This window comes from Emys orbicularis, chromosome 10 (genome assembly GCF_028017835.1).
Source record: "Emys orbicularis isolate rEmyOrb1 chromosome 10, rEmyOrb1.hap1, whole genome shotgun sequence".
NCBI classification, from domain to species: domain Eukaryota; kingdom Metazoa; phylum Chordata; order Testudines; family Emydidae; genus Emys; species Emys orbicularis.
The window spans coordinates 83,244,144-83,255,776 of record NC_088692.1 but is presented as its reverse complement, the minus strand read 5'-3'; the positions used below and the strand labels follow the sequence as shown (position 1 = coordinate 83,255,776).

Genomic DNA, 11,633 nt, shown 5'->3' with positions numbered 1-11,633 from the left:
CGGCCAGTTGTGTACAGCTGTCAGTGGTATGTTATTTATGAGTGATCAGAGATTAAGGGGCACAAAAGCCTCATTTCTTTCAAGATTCAGTGACTAACAAGGGAAACTTCTTTCATACCTCCTCATCTATCAGCATGGTAATAATTCTTACTTATCCAGGAGGAGCATCTCTGGTGGAAGAAAGTTATTGGGTTATGCTCTAGCTTTGCGGTTTGCCCCACAGTGCATTTCCACTTTAAACCCTAATTTCTGGGGTTTGTCATCTACTGCTGCTTTAGACACCTGCATAACTTCCTTTGACAATAAAGGGCCCTTATGAGCACTCCAGTGAAGTCAACAGGCATTCGCTGCCTTAGGAGTCCTAGGTACGACACAAAGGAGTTATGCACCTCAGGCCAATTTCCTCCCATGATGCCTGAGTGGGGTATTTGCCCATTACCTGCCTTCCCTCAGCTTTGATCTTGGTTGAGGATTCTAGACAGAGCCTTGCTGGAACTGGCTGTGGAATCAGAGCATCTTCCAACCACCCTCACCACAAATCGCCCTCCCCAGCTAGTGCTGCCCAATTTGGGGCCCGACTGCCAGCGTGGCAGGAATTTTAGACCACTGCAAACTGACAGGGGCCCACCTACAGGTTGCACAATGGCTTCCTGCAACATAGACCCTAGGTGATTTAGCCCATGAAATGGAGACAGTTGAAACTTTGCATAACAGTCCTGGCCGGGAGCAATTTCTTTTTCACAGCGTATTTTCAGAAATCTATGTTAAATTACATTCATCTGGGGGGCGGGGGAAAACAGAGGTTTAGGGGAGTTTACTAATCCTGCTCAACATAAAGAACAGCTCCAGCTGAACAAAATGAGATTCACATGTTGGGATAAAAACGATGGCAGAGAAGCGAGACGCATGTTTTGCTGTCTCTCCAGCCTTCTGTTTCTTTTGGAAGATTTCCATTTGGGTTTCTAGCCCATGGATGTTTTCTGCAGTGTGCGTGCCCTGCTACAAGGCTGGCAGGAGCGCTGGCGTCATTACTGTAGATGCAGTGCAAAATCCTCTTGTGAAAAGTGCCTTAGTGAAGATTTATCATACATCGTATGAACTCTTCTGAAGCCAGACAGGTTAGTGAGTCAATGACTTGTTTTCAGTACGCGTAGAGTACATGCATCACAATACAAGGGGTACAAAAGTTCCCCTCCTCCTCAAGTCTAAATATGTAGGATGAAACTGGTCCCACTGAAGTCGATGGCAAAACCCCTATTGACGTCAATGGGGCTACGCTATCACCATTATGGAGGATGTGTGTGTATTAGAGAGACCAAGACAACTCTATCAGATAAAAGTGCTTTACATAACCTTCCACAAAAACATAAATAAACTCCCCCCCTCATAGGGCTCAATTCTCCTCTTCACCCCAATATAACTCCTGTGATTTCAATGCTGTTATACTGGCTTATATCAGCAGCAATGCCACTGAAGTCAACGGAGCTATGTTGGTTTATACCAGCTAAAGTCCACAGGTCTTTCAACATTCCATGCTAGTGATGCCTTGGGTCTCTCTAATATGGCATTGGGGGTAATTTTGCCTTCAAAGCCCCAGTATGATAAAAACAAACTTTCTGTAAAGCACTGTGTGACCAGAAGTTTGGTCACTGGTAAGAGACTGATGTAAAGCCAAGGACTAGTCCACCGAAGGCAGCATACAGCATGTGAGGGCACAGAATGAACAGCGGATAGGTCAATTAAATTCTCTCTCCAAAAGCTAATCGACGAGCATTCAAAGTCCAGTAGATTCAAAGTTTCTATAAAGTAAAAAAGTTCTCTTTGAAAAAAGAAGAAGTGCTGTTTTCTTCCTCCCACCCCTTTCCCCATGTTTTGAACTTGTCCCCCATGTCTGCGTGTCACATTCAGAGTGTCAGAGTTTTTAGGCCTCCAGCTCTCTCAGTGATTCTTCTGGGATATTTTAATAGTGACTGTTTTCACCTCAGTATATTCTGCCAGAGCGTATTCACCACTGAAAGAAAAAAATCAAGCAGTTTCAGTGCTTGCATTTGCCATTTTAATCATACTACATTTTCATGTATGATAGCTGCTTTCACCCAGCACGTCTTATTTAATAATATCGCTGCATTTTATATAAACTATGCAGGCCCAGATCATCTGTTGCTTTAAATCAACGTAGGTCCATCAAAGCCAATGGCGCTCTGCTGACTTATACCAGCTGGAGAGCTGACCCATCATGTCTCATAATTAGGGCCCCTACCAAATTCACTGTCCATTTTGGTACGTTTCACGATCATAGGATTTTAAAAATCATAAATTTCATGATTTCAGCTATTTAAATTTGAAATTGCACAGTGTTGTAATTGTAGGGGTCCTGACCCAAAAAGGAGTGTGTGTGTGTGGGGGGGGGGTTTGCAAGGTTGTTGTGTGGGGGGGATTGCGGTACTGCTAGCCTTACTTCTGCGCTGCTGCTGGTGGCGGCGCTGCCTTCAGAGCTAGGCAACTGGTGAGTGGGGGTGGCTGGTCGGGAGCCCAGCTCTGAAGGCAGCGCCGCTGCCAGCAGCAGCACAGAAGGGTGGTATAGTATGGTATTGCCACCCTTCCTTCTGTGCTGCTGCTGGCGGGGTGCTGCCTTCAGAGCTAAGCGCCCGGCCACCAGCCACTGCTCTCCAGCCTCCCAGCTGGGAAGGCAGCACAGAAGTAAGGGTAGTAATACTGCGCCCGCCCTCCCCTCCCCAAATAACCTCGCAACCCCTCAACAAACTCATTTTGGGTCAGGACCCTCAATTTGAGAAATGCTAGTCTCCTCCATAGCATAGGGTAAAAGCATACAAAAAAGACCACATTTCACGGTCCATGATGTGTTTTTCATGGCCGTGAATTTGGTAGGGCCCTACTCATAATGCACTTTATAGATGAGATATGTGAGAGAGAGAGAGAGCGCGTGCTAGCTTTGATACAAGTCTAGCAATGGTTGAATGGCTAATATGGACATGAGGAATGTCCCAATTCCCAGCTTGGTGGAATTCATGAAGCATTTTGGGAGTCTGCAGAAGGAAAGGCACTGCATGCACACTATTACTACCTTGTAGACAGTAACTAAAATTAGCCTTGCTTTCTTCTTCCTTAGAATAAAATAAGCTCCTGTGTGGGAGCATGTCCTGTACATATTATATAAATATATGGGGGGGGGGGGGGGGAGTTGTAGTGCGTGTCCTAAGAAATAATGTTAGTGTAAAAACAACTCTAATTGGATGATAGGTGCATTCATTATATTACATCCAGGTCAGGGGGGGATATGCCCCTTTTCCCTTCATTGCCCAAGGAAGAAAGCCTGGATGAGATTATCTAATTAGGCAGGCCCTCAGGCAAAGGAAAGCCATACATTTTCTCATGGTCTTTATATCCTTTGGAAGGATCATTCATCATCCTTGCTCTCCAGCCTGTTTAGCAAATCAACCATCTGAACGCATTTCTCTTCCAAAAGAAAGCCAAGAGAAATGGTTAATAATAGATTGTGAGTTAACACCTAGGGAGGAGCTCTGTGATTAGGACAAAGCCGGCCTTAGGAAGCCCCTGAACAGAGTAATTGCAAGCTGCTTTTCCTATGCAGCGATGAATCTGCCTCTGGAAATATGAGTTCTGTTCCCAGGACTGATGACTCGCATGGGACCTTGGGCCAAAATTTTCAAGAGTGGATGCTAAGTTGGGTGTTAGAATGTTGGGGTGACTAACCTGAGACAGACCTGATTTCCAGAGGTCCTGAGAAAAAGCTAGCAGCCCTTCAGTAACTGAAAAGCCTTGGAATGGGGTAAGGCAGAATTCATTTTTCTCTGGCAGGCTCTCTGCAGAGCCACAGGAACCCATCCCCACCCCCAAACACCTTCTTAAGCCCTAACCTCCATCAGCAGGTGAAGCAAGGGGAATTAATTACATGACAGTCTTGGTCTGATGTTTACCTGGCAAGGAAATATCCTTCAGCGTTAAAGCAAGAGTAGGAGCTATTTAACTGAGTTTTGAAAAGCGGTTTTAGGACGGAGAGCACTGAGTGCTGTGGATGACTTGCAGGCTGGGCGAGGGGGATTCGAAGGGCACTATTCACACAAACAAATCACAATAGAAGTTTTTACACCCTCTTACCCTCACTCGATCATTTCCCTGCCATTGCAGGGGCCTCGGGCACATAACAGTATTTATACTAGACAGTATTTGGTCCTGCCATGCGGGCAGGGGACTGGACTCGATGACCTCTCGAGGTCCCTTCCAGTCCTAGAATCTATGAATCTATGAAAAAAACAGTCTAGTCTCCTGTGGGCTGTAATACTTGGGTCTCATTTTTTTCAGTTGCTGGGTTTAATGTGCAGGGGTTGGTGGCCTATGATATACAGGTGGTCAGACTGATTTGGTGATCCCTTCTGGTCTCAAACTCTATGATACATTGCACTGGTATAAATGACTACATAGAGGTGTAAGGGCAACAAAATCCAGCCCCAACAGTTTAAGGCAAGCTTGGTGAAATCCTTACTAAGTCATCACACTTACAATATCGCATTCAATTTTCTACATCAGTGTTTCCCAAACTTGGGACGCCGCTTGTGTAGGGAAAGCCCCTGGCAGACCAGGCCGGTTTGTTTACCTGCCGCGTCCGCAGGTTCGGCCAATCGCGGCTCCCACTGGCCGCGGTTCACTGCTCCAGGCCAATGGGAGCTGCTGGAAGCGGCGTGGGCCGAGGGACGTACTGGCCGCCGCTTCCAGCAGCTCCCATTGGCCTGGAGCAGCAAACCGCGGCCAGTGGGAGCCGCGATTGGCTGGACCTGCGGACGCAGCAGGTAAACAAACTGGCCCGGCCGCCTGGGGCTTTCCCTACAGAAGCGGCGTCCCAAGTTTGGGAAACACTGTTCTACATTAAAGAGAGAAAACAAAACTGAATTAAAAAAAAAAAAACAACAACCCCAAAACAAAACAAACTTACAGTTCTCTGCCATTTCCTGACATCTTAAAGCCACCAAAAGGAGCTTGTGCATAAAGGGCATTGTAGCAGTTGATCCTATGGTCAAACATAATTTTTTATCAAATTAAACAGTTGGAAGGTGGGGGAAATAGATTCATCTTTATTAATATTCATGAGTTCCCTGACAAATGTGTCTCTCTTCCCTTTATTTACTTCACTAGGTGTTTTAGTCACTACATTTTGGTCATTTCAGCCACAGGGTTTGATTTTTATCATAGCAGGAAACATAGAATATTTGAGAAACCATCATTCTCCACAAAGATTGGTCCTTTTTTCCTCATTTTCCAGCCAGGACCAGCTAACACATAGGTAAATGTCTTAAACTGTGTCTATGCTAGTTTCAAAGTCTCATTTAAAAACACACTTAAAAAATATAACCTATTTCCTTGTCTAGACATGCCCGCCTCAGCTGCAACTGCTTTGCTACTGTCCAAAGTACAAGTGGTGGGTGTAGGAATACAATTGTATTGACACATTTGTGTTGTGGTGCGAGTAGAAATTGCTAGTGTAACCCACTGGTAAGCGTATGGTACACTAGCTCCTCCGAGGGCCTACTCCTATAAGACACTAGCTGTGATGTGATTACGAGGATTCAAATCCTGTTCCCTTGACTACAGCACCTGAGCAATGTGAGCAGGATTTGGCCTGTTGCAACAGATAGGACTGTAGCGTCACATGAAGAAGTGTGGTGGATCCTGTCTTCAGAACCAAAGACAGGATATTTTCTTGAAAATATCCTTACAGAGGCTGAAAATCTTGGATAAATACAAAGCATTGTTTCTAAATAGAAAAGATTTTAAAAAAACCAACAACATACTATCAGGCACCAGAGCGAAACTGCCATCGACTACAGTGGGGCCAGGATTTCAGCCCTGTGCTTTAAACTGTCCTAATATTAAATAAGGAGCTTTGTACACAAAATACTGACTTGCCTCTTTAAACAGTGACATGGTGCCATCTACTGTCCAGTCCAATTTGTTACATAGTCTGAGACCTTATACAATAAACAGCATCCCAATAGTAGTAGTTTTTTTTTTTTAAATAAAAGTTTCTCAGCAGGCATAACCATGTTATTCGATAAGGCAGCATATGCTGTTGGGATTTTCCATAAGAGATTACATTTAAAACGTGTGGGAACTAAAACAGTTCGGTTTCTCTAAAATACATTTCACTCTCACTCTCTCATTTTCAGCAACGGCTATTGCTTCTTAGGACAAAATTTCAAGAGGAAGGGAGTTCAGGGTCAGTGCTACTGGTCACCAGGGCTCAGACACGTAAACTACCTCTGTGTATCGCACCCCATAGGCAGAAACATTTACCAGACTGTTCCAGACTCCAGCGCAGAAGCTAACGTCAGAGCTCTGTCCAGATTCTTTGTGAATACGGCTGCTGTGAGTCCATATTCAGTGTTGTTCGCTCTTTTTATGACCTCTTCTATACTTTTGAACTTCATTATTGACTGCACTGGTCCAAAAATCTGTAAGCAATTAAACAGGCATTACTCTGCAAAGAACAGTGAGTGTTCTGAAAATTAAACTTAGAAATGTTATATGGACATCTTCAGTTTTGGTGTTTTAATGTTTTCAATCTGGACGATGGACCTGCTCTTGCAGAAGCCAATGACAAAACTCCCCACTGATTGCCAATGGAATCTGGTTCAGGCCCAGTGTGAAGTGAGGTGCTACAGTAGTAGACCCATGCAAAGCTCCGAAGATTAAAGATTTTCCTTTGCAATATGGCATCTTGTAATCTACATGAGCAAAAGTTATTTAGTTAAAATGGGCAAGAGTTAGTTCTGGATACGTTTATAAAATGGTTCATTCTTTCTCCACTCAGAACTCTAACTCTCTATGGGCGCAACAGGCACTTGCTGTAGTTGAAATGTACAACATTTACATACATTTTCACCCAGGTTGTCTACACCTTTGCAAAATCAGCTGCATGCATCAACACACACAAGTGGCTGCCCACCACTTCTGCATACACTAGCTCTGCAGGTGCATAACCTGGCTCATGTATTGATAAGGGCAATCTGCAGCCACAGAATAGTACAAGCCTATTTTTCTGAGCACAAGTGGGCTGAAGTTTCTTACACAGTGCAATACAGAAGCAATGCCAGGACACTTCTATGTGCTGATGAACATATGCTATGCAAGCTGATACTCCACTGATGAAATGGAGACATGCTCCTACACGTAGCTTTCCACAGGGACATCCCCTGCAAGAGCTTAATCAATTGTTTCACAAAAAGGTGGACTCCAAACAAGTTGCAGCAAATTCCTGCCTTTTTAAGGTCCGTGTTCTTAATGGACTCTTGCTAGCAGACAGTAACAGGACACGAAACTGGAGAAGTCCCATGAATCATGAGTTTGGGATCTGGAGGTAATTCATTTGAAAGAGGTTTGTCATGGGATTGTCTGTTCAGCTCTTATTCTTCTCTATTTTTAGAACACTCATGCCCAGGCTGACTGAGATTTTTCCAGGTTCCTCAGAGACTGCATGGCAGATCTGACACATCAAGATGATACTTTCTTTCCCAGGAGTATACAATAAGTGACCCCATAAAAAGGTCTAGGCTAAACTATCAGACACCTTGGCATATAATAGGACCTTGACAGCCACTTTATTCCCATTCTATTCCCCAGTGGAAATACATTTGTTAATATTGTTTCAAAGGGAAACCTCAGGGTCTAATCACAGGCCGCTTGTTTCAGCTTGCTTGCTATTAAATACTGAAAACCAGAGAGTGTCTGACTTACAAGTCTGGTTTTCCCAGTATTTTGACACTAGGATGACTGAGCCAGCACAGACAAGGATATCAGCAAGAGAAGAATAGTGTTTACATCTGCAATTATTGGGCTCACCAAGTTTCTCTTTGTAGGTTATTGGAATATTCTAACTTGTCCATGAGTTCCAACATCAGGGTTTCACTGGGAGGCACAACAACTACTCAGGGCTTTATAGCAACAGTGGGGTTAGAACTTAGATCATCATGCCCAAAAGCACAGGGGGCAGATCCCTGGAGCCAAAGGGGAACCTCTCCTAACTTTGGGCACATAAACCCTGGCATGCACAGTTGAGCAGTTCTGATTCCATCCAGTAGGGGGCACAAAACAGCACATGGTACCCTACCTAGCCAACTAGGTATAATATGCAACTGTGGATTTAGATGGTCCAAGAATTTTCTGATCATGGAGAGGGAGCAGGCAGGTGAGGAATTTCTGTAACTAGTAAATATATGCCTGAATTATTGCAATTTACTGAATTTGCAAGTCAGAAAAATACTGTCAATGCCCTTCCATTAAAAATGGTTTTGTTTTCAGTAACAACGTTTATAGCAACTACATGAAACCCTAATTCAGCACCACATTGAAGCATATGCTTAAATGTAAACAGGTGCTTAAGTGCCATTGACTTTAATGGGGGCGTAAGAAGCTTTCCTGATTAGAGGCGCTTTCCTGAATGGGGGCCTGAACGCTTACAACTGAAGTTCATACATAGATGTGTTACTGTAGCGTGCTCATGAGCACTGTGTGCTGCTGGCACTTAGTTTGAAAAAGAAGGGCAACAAAACATTTGGTTTTTTCAGGGGGAACCCCCAGGAATTATATGTACTATGCAAACAGATAAAAGAAAAAAACACGCGATCACACTCTGGCTCTAACAACTTTGACAGTATCCTCTCCCCTTTCTCCTCCTATTAAACTTCCACTTCTGGTTATTGGTCAGATTAGTTTTTAAATAAACCTCGGAAATTCCCTTATTACTGATGTGTCAGAAATTCATTTCTGCACCATGCAGCTTTTTGGGATGCTCTGTCAACTTAATAAAGTCTGCAGTTTTCAGTCGTTTATTTTGCTTGACATCTACTAAGATCATGGCAGAAAAATTTTCAAATTGGTGGGACTGAAAATAACGAAGGAAAAGCACCGTTAAAATATTGTACTGTGGCTGCTACACGTGACCTGAAATCTAAACCGCCGATGGAGTACCGTACCTCTTCTTTGGCAATTCGCATGTTGTCAGTAACCTCTGAAAACACGGTGGGTTTTATGAACAGACCTCTGTCTCCGATGGCTAAACCCCCACACTCCAGCTTGGCACCTTCTTTCTTCCCGCTTTCTATCAGCTCCAAAATTTTATCGAACTGTTTTTGGTCAATCTGTCAGATACAAAAGGCATGTCATGGAACAGCAGCTCTATTGTTGTCACTGTAATTCCAAAGACTTGGTTCAATTGCAGCTATGTTATCGGACAACGGTTAAACTACTTCAGCACATGGTTAGATAGTACTATTGAGGTTTGCATTTCACTTAGGATTCAGCTACATTACGAAAATGACCATATCTAAGCACGATTAATAGAGCTTGTCTATACCTGGACTTATTCCAGAATACCTATTGCACTTAAAATTCACTCCCTCCCTTAATGTGAATTAACACTCCAACGTAGACAAGCCTTTTGGAGACTAAGGGTATGTCTACACCAATGGCTCTTGACCATTCCCCGACTACTGTACCCCTTTCAGGAGTCTGATTTGTCTTGCATACCCCCAAGTTTCACCTCACTTAAAAACTACTTGGGTGCGTCTACGTGACCTGCAATCACCCCCCTCCATGGTACTAATGCAGACAGATCCATAAACAGTGTCGCAACAATTTCTGGTCCTCGGTCATCCTCTTTCCACACTGGCAGGACCAGACAGTCCTAGGACACAGTTAATCCCCAACCTTGTTAAACCAGTGAAGATCTAAGCATACCACAGCCCTCGGCTGGGCAGTAATACAGCCTATTGCTTTTGAAAATCGTTTTAATAGCAAGGGCACATCAAAATGATCCAGTATTGCACTGTCAATCTTTCCCACTCGCTACAAACTTTCATTAGTAATTTGGGCTCTAGTCAAAGAAGGGTCCTGTTTTGACTTCAGTAGATGCGTGCACAAGTCAGGGTTTGCAAGACCCAGCCCAAAGCAGACGCAGTTATATAACCCCCGCTAGATTATCCACCGGCAACAGTTCGCCATAATTAATTCTGACCTCATGCTTCCAATCTGAATTTACCCAAAAACAAAACATCAGAGCTCTGGGGAATAATGAGATATTTGGGAAGCCAGGTACACAAGGAAGAACACAATAGAATGTATGTTGCTGAGTGCATGCAAAATTTGCCTCTGCAACGTAAACACAAAGCAAATACAAAGTATACATGTTGCACTCACATATAACACATAGGGTAGGGTAAAGTAGGGGATGGAAAACAATCTTTCAAGAATGCACAGTACTGCCTGGGGAAATGGCTGCTATCACAGATGATGCAGCATGCCACTTACAAGAGTTGGCAGGTGGTTTGCATATTGTTTATTTGCCCGGTTGCCACATGTGAATAACTTGAAAGTATCAGAGTGCTTTCCATGCTGTCCTGTCTCTGGCCAAGACCAATCTAGGTCAACCAACCACTTTACATCGTAAAAAACAAGAATATTTATACAACTGTAACTTCTTATAAAGCAAACGCCTGTTAGATGAAGAAACACACTGAGGAAAAGCAAAAATAACAACCTGTTTCCAAAAGCGAAATAAAAGCACCAACAGTCCTACCCTTGTTATTTCAACTAGAGCTTGCAAGACTCTTAACTCTGACCACTATTTTATCAAGGAGAGGAAGGATGGTCCAGTGGTTAGGGCAGTAACGTAGACCTGGGAGACTCAGGTTCAGTTTCCTGGTCTTCCACAGACCTCCCCATGTGACCTTGGGCAAGTCACTTAGTCTCTATGCCTCAGTTTTCCCCATCTGTACAATGGCAATATTAATACTGCCCTACCTCCCAGGGGCATTGTGAGGAGAAATAAATTAAAGATTGTGAAATATTCTGATATATTATGTTTCTGATCAAACAAGAGCTATTTAATAGAGGGTAAAACCAAAATTAAAAAAACTGTAAATAATAAAGAGGCCTGATCTGGTAAGACAAATCCTGCTATTGATCCATCTAAATCAGAAAGCAGTGGTCAATAGCTGATTCAGAGGAAAGCAATTTATATATACACATACATATTGTATACCCCTCCCCCAATGACCATGGTAGAAGAACCTGGGGGGGGGAGGGGGGGAAATTAAAAAAAAAAAAACCACCTCCTCATAGCACACCTGATCAGTTGGGCAAAGGTCTACATGGAGAAGCTTTGCCTTCCTGGCGCCTGCAGTATTTCAATATTTTTTTTTATTAGCAGATGTTTATGACCCGATGTGTGAGATTTGATTACTCTTATCTTGTTTTGCTCAACTACACATGTTATTGAAATTATCCAGCCTCTTAAAATCCAGCACCAATGTCTGACTCAGCGGCTTCTGCCCAGTGAATTCCTTAGGGTGACTCTAGGTTGCATAAAGTAATATTCCCTTTCATTTGTTTTATGGGTGTTGTCTTGCTCATTTATTACAAGGAAAGGTATTCAACCCACAAATGCACACCACAGACGAACTGGAGTTGAAGATGCCACTCAGAATTTTGTAGGGCCCCCTGAAGGTCCCTCCAACATTTTCTTCCCAAGCAAAACGTATTTCTTATTTGTGGTTTCGCCTCACATACATGCCCCATCCAGGCCTTTAGCTGTCTCTGGA

General features: G+C 43.5%; 1 protein-coding gene across 1 annotated transcript in view; it reads right to left on the bottom strand.

Annotated features, from left to right (window-relative positions):
• Positions 1 to 1,938: 1,938 nt before the first annotated feature.
• The window catches only part of ALDH1A3 (aldehyde dehydrogenase 1 family member A3), a 48,859-nt gene continuing 39,164 nt past the window's right edge, over positions 1,939 to 11,633 (bottom strand). Inside the window, exons 10-13 of the mRNA XM_065411473.1 lie at positions 9,009 to 9,173; positions 6,331 to 6,488; positions 4,973 to 5,047; positions 1,939 to 2,011 (exon numbers count right to left, since the gene is read on the bottom strand). Of these exons, the coding sequence (XP_065267545.1) occupies positions 1,939 to 2,011; positions 4,973 to 5,047; positions 6,331 to 6,488; positions 9,009 to 9,173 (471 nt within the window). The remainder of the gene's footprint in view (positions 2,012 to 4,972; positions 5,048 to 6,330; positions 6,489 to 9,008; positions 9,174 to 11,633) is intronic.